The sequence below is a fragment of the Gallus gallus genome, chromosome 2, assembly GCF_016699485.2.
Source record: "Gallus gallus isolate bGalGal1 chromosome 2, bGalGal1.mat.broiler.GRCg7b, whole genome shotgun sequence".
In the NCBI taxonomy this organism is placed as follows: Eukaryota; Metazoa; Chordata; class Aves; order Galliformes; family Phasianidae; genus Gallus; species Gallus gallus.
Window position 1 is genome coordinate 21,273,177 of NC_052533.1, and position 17,873 is coordinate 21,291,049.

A 17,873-nucleotide genomic window follows, 5' to 3' on the forward strand; every position below is an offset into this window, starting at 1 on the left:
GTTGATTCTTAATAAGTCTCAGAGCACTAGAGGTAGTTACATCAAGCTAGAAACCATGTTACTATTTAAAGGGAACAAACAAGAAAATTCGTCATGCTGACATCAGCGTCAGGGAAAATGCTGGCATGATTGATACAGCATTCTATAAAATATTAAAGAATGATTATAGAATTAATTTCATTTAATTTCTTTTATGCAAAATAGATTTTGTCAATTTATCTATTAAAAAGTAGGAAATCAGAATGTCCTCACTCTTGTGTTATTGAGAAGTTTCAGTCAGATGACTATGAAAGTCATTTGCTGTCTTTTTTTATTGCCAATATTGCATGTAGATGTCATTTATTAAACCTCCTTTTCTCTGATCAGCCATTTTGTTATAGTACTCTAGCCAGGTTTCTGGTTACCTTTAACTCTCCTTCTCCAGAAGAGACCTGTCTTCTTTAAGTAAGCAGAAGATAAAGAATGTTTTGCATTTGATTTAACAAGTAAAACAACCTGAAAGGTTTTTTATGGATAGCTATTACTTTCTATTAGAAAAAGCAATATTCTACTTCCTTGAAACATTTGAAGATGCTTCTGCATATATCTAGTTTTAATATCCTTCATGCGTATGGGATTTTTCACTCTATGCGCTGACCAAATAAATTTTTGTCTGAAGTACAGTGAAAGGTACCTATCACAAACACTACATTTATCTCAAATACATATTAAAGTGACTCCTTCTGGTGATGAGCTTGTTCTCTAGCACAGCAGTCCACAGCCACTCTGTAGTGGCCTGCTGATTCATCTTTCCTTTAGGTAATCTACAGGCATAGCAAAATATTTTGTAATGGATTTCTTTCATGCTTTATCGCAGTACCCTCATCACTATCATAGTTGCTAAGAATCAACAGATGATAAAAGGTAAATCAAATTTAGGTTCAATTTAGATGACATCTTTCTTCTTGTTTCAACGGGCTTGTAACAAGTGAGGTGTGCTAATTAAATGTACATTATTTGTGGGTGCTGATTTGGCCTCTTCCTTGTTCTTCTCATAAATTACTCCATTTCTCTTTGCCCTCATTTCTTTATTTGGAAAATATCATCATGGTAAAAGGATGTGTTTCATAAGATATCTGAGATTTTTGTGACTCTGAAAGTCTGATGACCACACTGAAGGAATTTTGAGATCATTCATTACAACTGCCTTTTGAATTCTTGAATAACTGAAACTCAGATGTAGGTGATCTTGTATTTCACTGCCACAATTAAAAGAAAGAAAAATTAAACAGTGAGGCAGACTTCAAAAAGATGTGGAGAAGGCTTAAGCATTTTTAAGGTAAGCTTAGAAGTACTGAAAGTTTTGATAGAAGAAAGTCTTGCATAGCATCTGTAATACAAGCTTTGTTTTTTTGGTTGTTGTTTTCTGGGTTTTTGTTTGTTTGTTTGTTTGAGCTGCTTACATGAGAAAGAAAAAAATGAGATATATAAACTATTGTTTTTCTGTGGCTAAGAATCAGCACCAGAGACACAGATGAGGCAGGTTGTGCATGAACGTGCAGTGAAGAAACAGGCCTGTAGCAAGATTCTTATCTTTGAAACATGTTACTTTTAGTAGGTAAATTACTCTGTGTTCCAAAATGGTACTGAATGGTCTAATCAAATCGTACAGTACCCAGCCAGCTTGCTGGAGCATATGACAACAAATTCATTGGAAATGATATAAATGTGGGTGGTCAGGCAGAGCATATGCTGAACCCACAAATAGCTCAGGCCTTCAAATGAGTGAATTGCTGCCACAAAGTGCCTGTTCTTTCTTCTCCCATGCGGAAATGGCCCCCTGAAATCCATCTGTTTTAACTGTACTTAGTAATTTCTCATGTGCCATGCAAATGTACCCTGAATTACATTAGCTCAAACTCATAATCTGGGCAGTGGGTGAAATCAGCATAATTAGCAAGAATATTTGCAGATAGGGCTGAACAGTAAGAAGCTCCCACCAAAGTAAAACAAAACCAAAAACCCACAGATAAGCAGTAGATCTTTATGCTTTCTGGCACCAAGACCAATTGCAAAATATCAGATCTTTCTATAAAGATTTAGGGACAGATTCTATGAAGAAACATGAAAATAAGTCCTCAAAACACCTAAACACCTACTAGTAATTTCTCCTTTTAATTGGATCTGTGATCAAAAACGTACTCATTGATGGTTGGATTCTGTAGGGCATGTCTAGGGATTGACATTTTTTCCCCCGTACTATCATTTCATTCCCCAAACCAACAATTTTCCCATTCACTCCTGCAAAAAATATTGAACCTGTTAGGACTGGCTATAATAAAATCTACTCCAAAAAACAGTTGTTATCACACACTTCAAATTGATCTGTAAATAATTATGTGTAAAATATATGAAAATTTGTCAGGCAATTTGTGACTTTCATATCTCAATGTAAATTCTTGTATCTAACAGCCTTTCACATTTACTTTTAGGAGTTTACCATAGTAAAGCAAATTCCTTCACTGCTGTTTTGTCTCTTTCGCTTGGAGACTAAAACTGTAAGCATCAGCCGTGAACTCTATCATTCTCATGTTATGGTTTGCAGTGTAAATTCAATTTACAAATAATGTACTTGGTTCCAATTTTAAGGTTACAGGCAAGACAATAATTACTGAAAATCATATTCCATCCTTTTTTTCATTTGACCCTTCTATGGTGAATTTGATTAGAACTCAAGGTGCTTTTCAGCAAAGTGAAGCCAATCATGCACTCAAACACATACGTTAGTTTATGGACTTAAGATTCAGAAAATGCTATTTACATGTGACAGGCCACATATACCTGATGCTGACTGAAGTAAGCAGAAGGGCATACTACATTTTTATCTGGGGCTCCAGTGCTTTAAAGTAAAGAATATTTTGTGGGATGCATTGAGTGTGAATGATATTCTGAAAAAAAAAACCTGAATGTAACTGGAAAAAATCATGAAACTCATACTGACCTGACATTTTCTGATTCAATGAGTGAAATTTTAACAAATTTCTTCCAAGGCTGTCTTCTATTTAAATCCAAGTAGTTACACCATTGTGAAGAAAAACAGGATTTTTTCTAAATGTACTTGCAGCGACACCTATTTGCTCCAGTAGTTGAAGCAGAGATATTCTGAGAATTCCACACAGATCTCTATAAGAAGTTGAACATGACCTCTAGCAGAATTCTGAAAAGGAGAAGTTCTTCCCCAGTGTGTTCCCTCTGGTCCTCAAATTGTGAGAAAGTGCATGAGAGAAATGATAAAAAAAGGTTCTTGAAGCCAAAGACCTGCTTGAGAAAGAGGTCTGAAAAATCTGGCAAATGAATGGCTAAGAAATCAGGAATGAGAGAACAATGTACATCTTCTTCATGCTTCTCAATGTATTTGTGATCTTTAATGACTGCACTCTCTTCAATTTTTTTTCCGTGTATCCCCTATCAAATGAATCACTTTGAAGTGCAGATTATAAAATCCTTATCTTGTCAATGGTTTATATTAAAGTACCAACTGCCTTTCTTGACTTTCTTTTATATATGCCAAAAGTAAATTAATAAAGCGTAGACTTTTACTGAACTTATAGACATGAATACTATCTGTAGCAATGACAGTGTACCAACAGCAGAGTCTTCCTCTGTCTATCAAAAGCTGTTTGTCTGAGATAGTCACCATTAATGCCATCTGCATCCATTGAAAAAATGTTACTTGTACATCTCACTTTATCCCACTTGTTTTAGACAGGTGCTTTAAGATGAGCTGATTATGTCCCTAAAAGGGCTTATTTTTCTTCAGTAGCTGTTAGAAAAGCTGAGAAACTGCCACAGGCATCCAAATTTGATCGGATGAATGGCAATCCATAAAAATTCTCCCCTTCACATGGAGGAAGAACAATCAGTGTCATAACTGTGGAAAGAAAGTAAACTCAGTACCACAATTGCAGCGAGTGATGAGTATGCTACAGGTGTACTGGCCACAATGAAACAACAATTAAAAAATAAATAAATAGGTAAATTAAGAATTTGCAAAAATTGCTGAAGTGTGGGTAGGGTAATTGGTTATCAATGTATCTAGAAAAGGTAGGTAGTGAAGATGGAACTCCATTGACTAATTTGAATCTGCTAATGAATCATACAGGAGTTTAGGAGGAAAAAACATACTCAGCAATTTTTGAGTGGGACTTAGACAGATGAGCCAACATGTCTCAGACCCAATTATATAAGCAAGTCACTCTAAAACAGAGAATATTACTTTGTGGTCTTTTAATATTCTGCGTGGGTTTTTACCAAAAATAATTTAAAAAAGGGATGGGTTACTTTTAGATATAGCAGTGTCCACATTTACATGAAAACACATTTACATGAAAAACAGAGAAAGAATAGAACATGAATCTAAAAATGAAATATAATTCCATGGCAATGAAATTTGTAGCAGGTGAAGGACAAAACACATCATTGCAATTAAATAAATCATATTTTATGACACATGCTTGTATTTGGATGCCCAGTTAAGTACCCTATTACATGGAAAATGTAATTACTGTGTAAAGCTATGTTAATTTTCAGGCACACCTGCTGAGGCTCAAGGGTTGTCATTCAGGTACCAGCTCAGTCGCACGCTTTTGTTCACCACCTGTGAAAGATATCTGTGTGCCTGAAAGGAGTGTGGCACAGGTTATTAGAGAGGAAAACGGTGGCTTTTGCAGGTTCAGTGGGCAGTCCTATTGTCTGTCCAACGTAATGACAAATTTCATTACAGTTTCTAAGTGGAGCTCTGGCAGTGAAGCTTCTTTGTTCTGATGAGGGCATGTGCAGGGAGAGACCTTTCTCTGCTCAGACTGCAGATACTTTTGATTTCTTGGATTTCATCTCCAACTGATAAGTTCTTGACTGTGCTTACCTATATTTTTTGTATTCTTTTCTCTTCTTCCTTGACACATGCTATATGCCATTAGAGAGCAAAAAATACCGCTAAGACTTCTATTCTTAGTGTTGGTCCATTTGCTTTGTTGATTATCATCCTAACTGTCAAAGAAGTGAAATGGCATTGCTTTGCAATACCTGCACTCCATAGTACTAGCTTTCACATTGTTCTGTTTCCTTGACAGGTAGTAACTGTTTCTGTTTTTCCTCATGAATGCCTTATGTGTGATACAGAGCAGCTCATGGTGACAGCTAAAACACAGCAAGCAGCACTAACGGACATTTCTTAAATGTATTTCTTTGCCCTCTCTTCACATCAAAGATGCTAATAAGGCTCAAGGCTCCCTGTACTGGTTGTTTTTATTTATATTATTTATTTGTTTATCACGGAGATGAGATTCTTTAGTTCATAAATATCTTAACACTAATGAAGATACAAAAGGTGACAGAAAGTGTGGATATCTTCTGGAAAGATTCTCTGATTTACTTTATAGACTTGGCTTTAATGTATTACTGAAACCAAATTTCTTTCTTGGACCAAAACTAATGTTGTCTCACATTCTAATCTACACTGTTGTAAATTGGAGGCAATGCACTTGAGGGAACTGAGTACTGTGTAACTGGCAGGGCAAGCTGCAAATGGACAGGGATGGGGAAAGGAAAAAGATGTAAATAGTGGAGCAATCATTTCTTTCCAAGGCCCATTGATCCAGCCTATCCAGATCCCGCTGTGGGGCCTTGCTACCCTCAGGGGTTCACATCTCTGTCCTGGTCCTCAAGGGTTCTAGTTAGGAGATGTGGCTGAATGCACAAGAGCTCATTTCTGACATTTCAACCTCCCTGCCCTGAGCACCGCAGTACTGGAGGTCATTAGTGGAGCAAGGAATTTCAGCTATGGAGCATTGAAACATGGACTTCAACAGGAATTGCATGTTCCAGGGTAGTAAGATCATGTACAGCTCATTGAACTCAAAGCCAAGATAGCACCACTTTTCTGAAGAGGATATTTTTGACACTTTCTGATTTGTGTCTTCTTTACTATGTCTTATTCTATCAGCACGAGAAAACTATGTGATAAACAAATATAGGCAAATCATCTTTCTTTCTCCAATAGGAATTATGTGATTTATAGATGTGTATGAGATGATTCAGAAAAATTCTGAATATAAGCATAAAAGAGCTTCCTGATGAAATCTTTCAGACCGTAGTTCTCTCCCTTGGATAACAAATGTCTTTAAAAGCTACAAAACCAACACAGGGACACACACATCCATATGTGTGCAAGTCTAGAGATCTATACAATCCATTATACTCAAAAGCTCACCTTTATTTCAGTATATGGATTAAATTCCACTGACTGGATTTGACTGGAAAATTCTAAATGATTAAATGGAGGCTGGTTTTTTGTATGTATTTGTACGCAACAGAAGACGTGTGCATGCATAAGACAAATGTATTTCAGTATTAAAATCTGTATCAGGGTCTTCATTTATATAAGGTTATAAATGAGCTGAGTAGTGATGGTCCAATCATATTATTTTGTTAAGCCAAAATAACATTTTCAATCTCTTCTTAGGATGATAACATTAAGTATATTCTTACTGCCCATTGTTATACTAACTTCACCAAAGGCAAATTGAGTAAGAGGTAATGCACCTACTGTTCACATATTTAATCCCTTCTCTTTTTGCTCTTTTCAGAGATTGAAAGATTTAAAACAAAGGGAATTTGCTCGAAATGTGGCTTCAAAGTCATGGAAAGATGAAAAGAAACAGGAAAAAGCACTCAAGAGGCTCCACCAGCTCGCAGAGTTACGGAAACAGTCAGAATGGCAAGTATTTAAAATTTATACTACATTTTAATGCCCACTTTCCTCAATCCCAGAAGAAATCTTCAAATTTTTACTCCTATACTCTCTAATGGACAGACATTGCATTTACTGTAACCTGTTTTCAGCTGTCCCCAACTCCTAATGTTCCTGTTCCACAAACCATAAAATTGAAAGTCCCTGAATTAATTACTTGCAATTTGAAGGCTTCTGTTTTACCCTCCTGTAACCAGTTAATCTAATCTCTTCTGAACTGAGTGGTTTGAAGATGATTTTATATCACCATTTTATTTTATTAAAACTGACCTGAGTAGATAAGTATTACCATCTTATCATTTTATAATAAGTTAACGCGAGAGGAAAAACACTTTTTAGCAAATGTGTGCCTAGTCTGTGAATCATTTTCATTACATTCAGTATATTGAGATTATCATCACCACTGTTTTGTTTTTTTTTTTCTGTAGACTAATGGAAGTATCATTATACAAATGAAAAACAAGTAATTAACTTAGTTAATTAACCCAGTAGTGTTAGTTCTATTGATGAATACTGTGATACAGTATGAAGTTTACACTAATAAAGCTTCACATTTGAGAAATCTCCTTTGTTTAATGACACTGTATGCTTCAGTAGAATAGATTTCTACCGGACCAATTACTTATGTTAATCTATGACCATAATGGGTTAAGTAGATAATTAAACTAGCATTCTTTTAAATTCATACCAAGCTTACAGTACCTTAGAAATAATAAAATGCAGTGTTTATTATACACTCATTTTGGCCAATGTAATTGCTTTTGAAATTTCAGCTGAAATATAACAGTTTATTGCTAATGTATCACTTTTATGGTTACAACTCCATTTTCATACAGATCTATGGACGGAAAAGTAACAGCCTGAGGGAAGATGCCTTTATGTCTCTGTATCTGAAGATGTAGTTTCAGATAGACTGATAAGGTCAATAGTAATAGGAAGATCTAAATGAGACGGGAAGGGAACTGAGTCTGCTTATAGAAAGGAGTCCAAAATCGATTACAGAGAGCCTGGAAAGACAGTGTTTGCTCTTCCTATTGGTAATGACAGATGGGTCGGGGACAGCTGAGACATGATCTTGGCTGAGGGGTCACACACCTGGTTGTTCAGGCAAGACAGAAGTCAGCCTTCCCAAGAAGTCTGCACATGCAAACAACTGTTACTGTCCCCAAGTAACGCGTCTCACATTCCAACAGAGTTCCTTACAACATGCTAATAAAATTTGACAACAAAATTACTGTTAATCTGGTGCACAGAAAATTTGAAAAAAATACCTTTACTTTGCTATTCCAAGGGGACATTGCAAAGGATCTCTTTATTCACTTCGTACAAGACAGAATTTCTTCTTGATCTGCAAATAGAGATGGATTTGTATTCCCTGATGCTAAATTTGTGGCAAATGCAAATTTATTCTCAGAAACGAATGCATAGTCTCATTCTGAGGTGAACCTACCCCAGGGAGTCTTTATGTTGCTCCCACTGCTGGAGATCAATGCTTTTTTTTACAGCATATCTAAAACATGCCAGACTATTTATAACTTCTATGCAGATCTGGAAGTTGCAATTTACTTACATTTGATTAAAATATTTTCTGTTTTTTAAATCAGATTGTTTACTGATGCTGGTTCCAATTTTTTTTTTCATGAAAGTGTATTGTATGTCTTTGATAGCAAATGTATATAACGTAACTAATGAAATGCATGTTTACATATTAATTGGAATAACATTCATCTGGTGGCTATATACATCTCTAATAGAAAAAAAAACCAACCCAGTAGTTACTCCAGTAACTCCATTCAACTAGTCATCTATTAAAAGCAATCAACAATAGTTTTTTTAACCATGTTTTTTAAGTTTTCTTAGAATAGGTTGATTTATTTTTTATTAAAGTACAAGAAAAGTAAACCACAGATTTAACATCTGAAGTTTTGGGGAAGAAGGAAAATTAATTGAAAGAGAGTTTGGGAGGAGAAAATATGACAAAGTCAAATGGTAGTGATAATGAGAGTGCTGAAGTTGCCATTAATATTAATGGAACTTCACCTTTTGACCTTTCTCCCACCAATGTTTGGAGATAGCATTAATATTTTGTTGAATATTTCACAAAATCATCTATTGTGGAATAATATAAAGGTAAAATAAAATTTGCTCATCAAAAAGAAATCATACCTACACAGACACACAAATCAAGCAGAATGTTGCCTTTTCTGTTGAAGAGTGATTCTGCAGATGTTATGAGTGGAAGTGCCTATAAGTAACACTTTTTCTTGCCAGACAGATATTGTCAAGTGTGAGGTCTGTTCTAGTTTGGTTACTTAATTAATTCAACCATGTTTTTATTTTCTTACAGCATCACTGGGAGTGGACCAACTCTTAAAGCCCCCAGATTAGTTGAGGAAAAGCAGCAATCACCAGATGGATTTTTCCTGTACAAAGGTGGCAAGGTCACAGCCAAATCTCAAAGCACCACCACAAGTACAGGACAAGGTTTCTCCAGCAGCGTACTAGAAAAACAGCAGCTTATCATAAGCAGGCACCAGTCACCTACTGAAAGACTCCACGTGCTTGGAAATCAAATCTCACAAGTGTTCCCAGATAGTACCAGTGCTTCTCAAAGAGCAGGAGTGTCTTTCTCATTCTCTAAAAAAGTCCCTTTGAAGCTTGAATCCTCAGCATCAGTCTTCAGTGAGAACTCTGAAGAAGGAAATGATTATAGTGAATCCCCCCTTAAAACAAAGCAAGTTCTTGAGAGCTGTCATTCTGGTATACATTTGGAAGAGGATGTAAAAGGAAGTCTGGATAAAGGGCCACCAATTCCACAAGACCAAATGGATTTGGATAACAGTGCATCAAGTCATGGAGCTGTGAAACTTAAAATGTTAAAAGAAAACAATAAATGTGGTGTTAGAGAAACAGAAGAAAAAGTCAGTGCTCATCTTTCACTTTCCAAAGTCAAAATGCAGTTCTCAAAATCGGATTTTTCAGGTTCAGTAAAAGAAATGGATCAAGAGAGCAAATTGAATATGTCTGAGGAATTATTGGAAACTCTCCTTTCACCTTCATGCCAAGCTAGCAGTTTCTGTATACAGTCAGATACCTACAGTCACAGCAGTGCACACCTCTCTGAGCTCCCCCAACAGCCATCACCTGAGCTGACTTGTGCAAGCAACATTAATGACTGTTCTAGGGTGGTAAAGAGAGAAAGGTCTTCAGAGGCTTCAGAAATCAAAAACAGGAATATGGAAAAGCTTCCAAGGGAGACAATGGTTAAAGAGCCTAAGCACCAGGCACTACCTTTCCTCCATGTAGTGAGTAAGGATGGCAGCACTGCTCTGCAGTGGCCAACAGAATTACTTTTGTTTACAAAAACTGAACCTTGTATTTCATATGGCTGTAATCCACTGTACTTTGACTTCAGACTCTCTTTAAATCACAGAGATGGTAAACAGCATGAAACAAGCAAAGAAGGCTGTAAAGAGCACTCTATAAATAAGACTGCTGATGAAAATGAAGCCTCAGGTTTAATAAAACACAAGCAAATGTCAAATGAACAAGATAATCAGTTGTTGAAACCAAAGATAAAAGGTTCCCTAAATCCAAGAAAGGCCAAGAAAAAAGCTGAGTCAGACATAGGGAAAGTGATGAACAAAAATGGTCAAAAATACATTTCAGATTATTTGAATGAAAATATACCCAAAGTGCCTGCTTACCTTGATGTCTCACAAAAGGATTCTATGGCAGAAAAAGGTATTCATACAACAACACTGAAAAGATCTTTAAGGCATCATTTCCATAGCTGTGAAAGAAAAAAACAGAGCATAAGAAATGAAAGCATTTCCTTTTCTGCTTTTATGGCCAGGATTAAAAAGTGTAAGGCTGAAAAGTGTGATTTAATTTATTCTGAGGAAAAACATGAAACCCAAAATGGCTGCGGATCCATTCAGAACGTGGCCAGCTGCAGCAGTGATATAAGTGACAGTGGAAAAGATTCTGGTGGAAGTTTCCTTAGTTATAAATCTGGTTCAAATAGCAGGCATTCAGAAAATGAAGGATGTAAAAATTACACAAGATACTGGAGATTCCCATCTCCTCAAAAATCCTCCTCTGACAGACATTCCAGCTATTCTGATACTTCGGTTAGCAGCACAAGTAGCTACATGAGCAGTTCCTCCAGTCCCACATTGAATAATCACAGCAGAAGTCACTTGCTTTTTTGTTGCAAAAGAAAAACCAAGACAGCTGAAAGGCACAAATGTAAACACAGAAAGCACAACTGTATTTTCACTTCTGATGATGCAGATAAGGATTATCTTTGCCAAACTAGATGTCACAGAAGTAGAAACTGCACACAGAGGGGCACAATTAAATATAAAAAATGTTCAAGACATAAAGTTTTACAGCACAGAGATGGTTCTAAACACAGCAGATGTAGACACTGGCATTTTGGCAAAGTGTGTGGTAGAAGTAGAAGCTACAATGACCCCAAAAGTTCTTCCACCACAGATTCAAGGAGCAGCGATCAATCATATTGCAGCAGAATATCAAGAGAAAGCAGTGCAGGGTCTTTCTCAAAAGAATATGACAGCTACAAGAATAAAACAAGAGAGGACACAGAAAGAGATTCTAACATCAACACAGGAAAAGCTGAAATTGCACGTTATGAATCTCTGAATGTAGATAGCCAGTCAAAAGACTTTGCTACCTGCTCTTCAGAAACCTCAGCAAAAGATGCATGTGGAAGAAGAAAGTCACTGACAGCCAAGTTACTGTTAGAAAGGGTGCAGTCCAAGAAAATCCTGGAACAAGCTCATGATTCAGAGAGATTTTCAAACACATTTGGTAGAGAAATAAAGGATCTGTCATCACAAAGTCACTTTGAGCTTCAGTTTTCGTCATCCGTAGATGACACAGCAATGTTACCTTTGCCAGAGAAACTGCTAGGCATTGGTGAAAATGGCACAGGGCAAAGTGGAAGTTCATTGGAAAGTAATGTTAAAAAAAGCAAATGTGACGCTTCAGAGATAACCCATGTTGCTCTTTCAACAGGCAGTGATTATGATCATTGTCTTTTTAAAGACATCGTTCAGATAGGAGCAGGCTATCAGAACCCAAGCATAAAAAGGAACACGGCAATAAAGGAACAATCCAATCTCTTCATTAGTGAAGTACAACCCTTTATACAAAGCTGTGACCCAGTACCAAATGATTTCCCTGGTGCTTTTCCCTCTAAAAGATATTCTGTTGTTGCTAATTCAACAGAGACCAAAGAAGAACTACATGATGTGAACATGGACTCAAACTGGGCAGAAGGAAGTTCAGACTCTCTTTGTGATAATGCTATGCAGAAGTACAGTGACACAGTAGATGACCAGGAAGTGTACAGAAAATCCATCTCCCCTCCTTTAATGCAGCAGCCTATAATGTTCTCACCAGAGGAAGTAGACAAATACAGGTTGCTGCAGCTGCAAGCCCAGCAGCATATGCAGAAACAACTCCTGGCAAAACACCTGCAAGTTTTGCCTGCCCCAGGACCAGCTGCCTTCTCTGCAACACCAGCAGTTCCTGCCATCCCTGTTCAGCAGCATGCAACAGTCACCACTATACACCATACACTGCTGCAACGCTTTGCTGTCTCAGCATCTGTACACCCCCATGGCAGCCATCTCTCCCTGACACACCTCCATCCCCTCTCTCAGGCACATTTTACCCCTATATCCCTTTCTCCGTTAGCACCAGCCCTCATTCCCACCCACCCTGCTTTGCTGACAGGACACCCATTGCACTTGGTCTCCACCACCCCTATTCACCCTTCCCCACTGAACTTCCCCCTGCTGCCACATACTGCATATATCCCAGCCTTATTTGCACCACACCTGAATGCAGCCACACCTCCTGCTATGCATCCAAATCCCATTGTTCATCCATTATTCCAAGGGCAAGATCCTCATCACCATTCTTGCTCTAGCCAGACTCAACAGTTACCTACAATAAAAGAAGTTTTTGGTGTTTCTAGCTATTTAAACTAGCCCTAATGATTACACCTTGGCTCCAGGGAAAAAAAAAATAATAAAAAAAAGGAATTAAAAAAAAATATTCAGTGTTCAATCACATATCTGAGGAGAAAAATCTACATTTTTGCTGAAAGCTCAATGGTAAATTTGAACTCCAAATTCTGGCTGACAGCATATGAATGTTGATTTGGCTCTCATATCACAATATAAAAGCAGTTTTGAAGTCTTGTGGTACTGTCACAAGAAGGACGGGGTCAGCTAATGTCATCTTGCAGAAGGTTTAGAAAGAACATTCTGAAGTGAGGTCTGTGACTGTCAGTAGGAAGAGGACCACAGCATGTTGACACAAAAGGACCAAGAATGTCAGCAAGGTTGGGTGATTTAAAGTAACATAATTTCAGGTAGTACAATCTTGACACACCTCAAAGGCTTAGTTTTATGAGAATGTAAATGCAACAGTGTAATACTTGGTCTGTTTAAGGTATTTCAGAATAAGCCAAAGAGAAAGCATTTGGGACCACAAATACCTGGTTCTGTCTCCTAGCCAAGATAAGTTAAGAGCCTCAACAGTGGTGAGTGAGAAGTTAATACTGGAAGAAGATGATCATGGGACCATGTCAATGATACATTAGTGATTTTATCACAGATATGTTGCTTTAACAGTGTAAAAGGACTGCAGTTTAGCCAAAAGTACATGACAAAAATATTCCCTTAGTGTGGGAGGCTCTTTGCTGGCACAAGCAGATTGCTGCTTTCGTCCTCCAGCCAGGCATACAAGAAGGCAGCAGAAGTAAAGTGATGAAGCCAAGTTCTTTGACATTGCCTGCTGTGGCACTAGCATAAGATACGTCAGGGGTGGGGTGCAACATCCCGAAGTTCCAATGCAGCTAGTGTTGGCCTTGAACCTTGGAGGTCCCTGGCCAACACCATAATATCTCTTTCTTGCCAAGCAAACCTCTGACATGTGGAAGAATCTTGCCCAAAGTATACATAAATAATAAACAAATAAATGTTTCATCTCTTCCACAAATAACATTAACAATTAACTGGTCATACAATATCATGTTGAAATTCAAAAAATACAGAAGTATAATTCTGAGAAGAAAGTGTCTCTTCAGATCAAGTCTCATGGCCAACTATGCTGTGGTTCTCATCATTTCAAGGCATACTGAATCTAAACAAACATGCAAAGTTTCTAGCATGACTTCCCAAGCACTGGACTAACAAATTGAAGTCCTGAATCTCTAATGTAGGAATGCATTTACCTAACCATCAGGGTTAGGTGTGATTGAAATCTCAAGGAGTAATTGCATATCTGGAAATAGGTGAGGGCTTCAGCATTATTTGGATGGCACACTTTGAAAATTTTTATCTTTCTAACTCAACACGGGACATTTAGCAAGAAATTATGATCATAATTATGGTTAGACTGCAGATTTGCTTCCCAGTATAACTGGACAGTGAAGAGTCTGCCAAGAAATACCTGTTTATTTGGAATTGAAATATTGGAGAAAACGTCAATTCCTTTGCGATGATGTAGAGCACAGTTGCTGATGTCTATTTTACAGTCGATATAAAGCACATTAAAAACTTTTGGTGGATTTTATTCCATTATATGGGGCTATCTAAAGAAGCTGAGGAATCTAATTGAAGTTAGACTGAGTATTTAAAATTCAACTTGAGACTAATATTCTAACTTAATTTTAGTCAAACTAGATTGATCCACTGGAGTAAAATGAAAGTGTTTTAATTTCTAAAAGCAGATCCTTCAGCATGAACTGCTATTATGCCAAACATTTCAAATGCATTTCCAAGTAGTGACTGCTTGCTTTGCAGTTGACTTTTAAAGTTAAAGATTCATTGGATACTTAATATTTTAGCCATCAAATAAAAACTGTCAGGAAAAAAACTCTGGAGACCAAGTAGAAGTAAAACATTTTGTTGTGAAAATAAGAGGCTGAAGAAACCAGCACCCTTAAATGCCTTTTGGTTGCATTCCCAGTTGATCTATTCATTTCATTAAGAAAATGGGCTCATGATATTTTTTCAGTTACCTCTCTTCATTGTTTAATTTTCCTATTTTATTTGTAGGTTTCTTTTTCAACTGAAATTATTACTTCAGAAGTTAGGAAGTCAGAAATTTCTTTTGAAAATATACTAAAAATAAATGTTTCCATAGTTTTAAAATCCTGCTTTTTATTTTTGGCTGAAAATATTCCCTAAATTAGATTTGAATATACATATAATTGCCATACTTCCAAAATATCATTTTCTGAAAAGCAATCTTATTTCCTTGAATACAACTTATTGACTCTCAACATGACTACTCGATTCCTCAGGCTGAATTCTCTCTCTCGTGGTTCACTTGTAGTTATAGCTCTGTAGAAACACTTTGAATTGTACGTTTAAAAGGAGCAGGTCAACCTGTGCTCTGAGACTGATTGAACTGCACAGCCCCTATCACAGTTTCAGGGCTAATATCAACCTAAAAGATGCATTTCAAGACGTACAAACTTTTTTAATTTGCAGGCACAATTGCACTCCCATTCAAGATAAACCAATTGCTCTTAATGTCTGTACTAGTTCACTTGAATTCTAAGTAGATAACATTGGGAGAAAATAGTAGAAAGGAAAAAAGACAAATAAATCCCATCTTACACATACACACTTATTTTTCATCCCTCTTTCTTACAGGCAAAATTGCTACTGCAGAAATTACTATGGCAAGAAACCTCATCAATTGAAACTTAACAGAATCCTACTTAGTAGACCATTTATGGGAAGCAAATACATTACTCTTACTGTATGCACAATAAAATGGGAACTAAATCATAGGATGTCCATACATCACTGTATATACCAACAAGGATGATCTGACAAGGCGAATGACAAGACAGTAAAAATTTAATTCATGAAGCAATGGGGATTATGATTTTGATAGTAGTAGATGGAAAAAAAATTGAGAGATTAAAAACTGACAGAAACAGCACAATAGCATAACAGCAATCATTGACTACCAACAAAGGGAATGTCCAATAGAGTTCTTAGTACACAAAAGAGATTTTCTTGGAGAAATGTAATAAAAACATCAGCACAGCTGAGATGATGTATTTGCTGCCATATTTATTTTTCATCAGTAATGTCCTTTATATATATATCGTTATTATTAAAAGCATAATTGAGCCTGATGGTTGGAGCCATGCTTCAGTCCTGATTTTATTTATACTAATATTTAAAAGAGTTACAGTATTCTGGTGGCAGAGATATATACATTTCAAGTTAATAACCTCTTTAAGCTTGATTGTATATTCTTCTTGCATAATCCAAGGAAATGGGTCACCCACACTGAAAAGTTCAAATAACAAAAGTTTTTGGAGTTCCATAATGGTGAAAGTTCTTAATTTCTATTTTATTTACTTGGTAACTGAGGCACTTCTGGAATACATTTAACATATTTGTTGTTCAAATTTTCATAAAAATGCCTTTGATCACATTGATTTTAAAACTGTTAAGTTTGTATTTAAAACTGGATAATATTCTGGCTAGTATAATATGTAAACTAGTAATTTTGTTTTGTATTCTCTGTATAAAGTGTTTTATATTATACAGTAGCTAAGTTAATTGCACTATTGTACATGCAATGCGGCTTTTTTTTTTAGGTTATTCAAGGAATTCCTGGGAATGTAGTTTAATGCAATAATTTTTTTTTTTCCAATAAAAAGGCTTACTGGGATAAAGAGTGTCAGTCATGTATTTTTAATGTAAAGCATACCAAAAGGCAGCAACTTAAAAAAATGCAGAATGATGCAAACATATTCTGTATTTTAATCTGAGATTTGAAATGCATTTAATTCATCCCTGAAATTTCTTAGAATGTTTCCTAAAGATTTTAGTATGTGTTACAAAAGTGGGTTGTTTAAATTGAACTGAAAATAAATATTCCTTTAAAAAATTATTCTATGTGTTTCTTGCAAGTACTTTTCATTGATCAACATCCTCCTGGATACTTTTATGTACTAATCAGTTTATTTAAAATTACACTCATAATTCATTTGTCAGGTTCCCCAGGTAATCTGTTTGAACTATAATTCCCATTGCTCACACAGAATATCCTTTGGTAAAGAAGCTAACAATAAGATTCAAGAATCAACTATATTTTAATTCATTTTTTTGAGCATTCTTCAAAATTTACCTTTGTCAGGATAACTATCTTCTATGTATGTTATCCATTTTACCTTGTGTTTTTCCAATTTGCTTATTGAATACTTTTCCTCTATCATAGAATCATAGAATGGCCTGGGTTGAAAAGGACCACAATGATCATCTAGTTTCAACCTCCCTGCTATGTGCAGGATCGCCAATCACTAGATCAGGCTGCCTAGAGCCACATGCAGCCTGGCCTTGAATGCCTCCAGGGATGGGGCATCCACAACCTCCTTGGGCAACCTGTGTCACCACCCTCTGTGTGAAAAACTTCTTCCTAATATCCAACCTAAACCTCCCCCGTCTCAGATTAAAACCATTCTATCTTTTATTTATATTGTAAGCTTTCTGATGAAAAACTTCAGATTTTCTCGTATGTTTATAGAGTTTTAGAGTCCCTGGCTACTGTTGTTTTACTAGTAATAATTCTAAGACTTATAGCCATCAGTATATACTTTTGGAAGTTTCAGGTCTCCAGGTAAGCGTAAAGACTGAGGCAATGGAAAAATGTGAGTATTGCATGGGTACATGCAAAAGATAAAGCTCTGTCTTTTGAGATACAGTGTGGCATATGCCGTATTCCTTCAGGTCTATATGCACAGCCAGAAATAACTTGGTCAGTGTATGGGACAAACTCGGTCTACGATGCAGAGCCATCTCATGACTCAGGCATTCAAGAAAAATCTTGTAATCACAGTAATCAACAGAAACATAATCAACACTTGTACATAAAATGTATCTGATTCAATTGAGATTCTACATCAAATCTAGATTTCAAGTTGAGATCAGATCTCATATGTTTATTGTTGAAAAGCTGTCATATTGTTTTTCACTAGAACACGATACATGAAGAAAAAAGTTGTCTGCATTCT

The 17,873-nt window shown here is 36.4% G+C and overlaps 1 protein-coding gene and 1 long non-coding RNA gene across 4 annotated transcripts in view; one reads left to right on the plus strand and one right to left on the minus strand.

Annotated features, from left to right (window-relative positions):
- LOC121110080 overlaps window positions 1-10,587 on the minus strand; it is a 26,142-nt gene extending 15,555 nt beyond the window's left edge. The window contains exons 1-3 of one of the 2 annotated variants that reach the window (XR_005856517.2): window positions 10,498-10,587; window positions 9,336-9,481; window positions 8,062-8,138 (exon numbers count right to left, since the gene is read on the minus strand). This is a non-coding gene — a long non-coding RNA (uncharacterized LOC121110080). The remainder of the gene's footprint in view (window positions 1-8,061; window positions 8,139-9,335; window positions 9,482-10,497) is intronic. The other variant, XR_006938638.1, reaches the window with a different exon arrangement.
- ZNF804B (zinc finger protein 804B) overlaps window positions 1-16,753 on the plus strand; it is a 210,962-nt gene extending 194,209 nt beyond the window's left edge. For both annotated transcript variants that reach the window (XM_015281605.4, XM_046938338.1), the window contains exons 3-4: window positions 6,627-6,757; window positions 9,138-16,753. In XM_015281605.4, coding sequence (XP_015137091.4) covers window positions 6,627-6,757; window positions 9,138-12,813 — 3,807 coding nt within the window. In that variant the 3' untranslated portion in view covers window positions 12,814-16,753. The remainder of the gene's footprint in view (window positions 1-6,626; window positions 6,758-9,137) is intronic.
- Window positions 16,754-17,873: the final 1,120 nt, after the last annotated feature.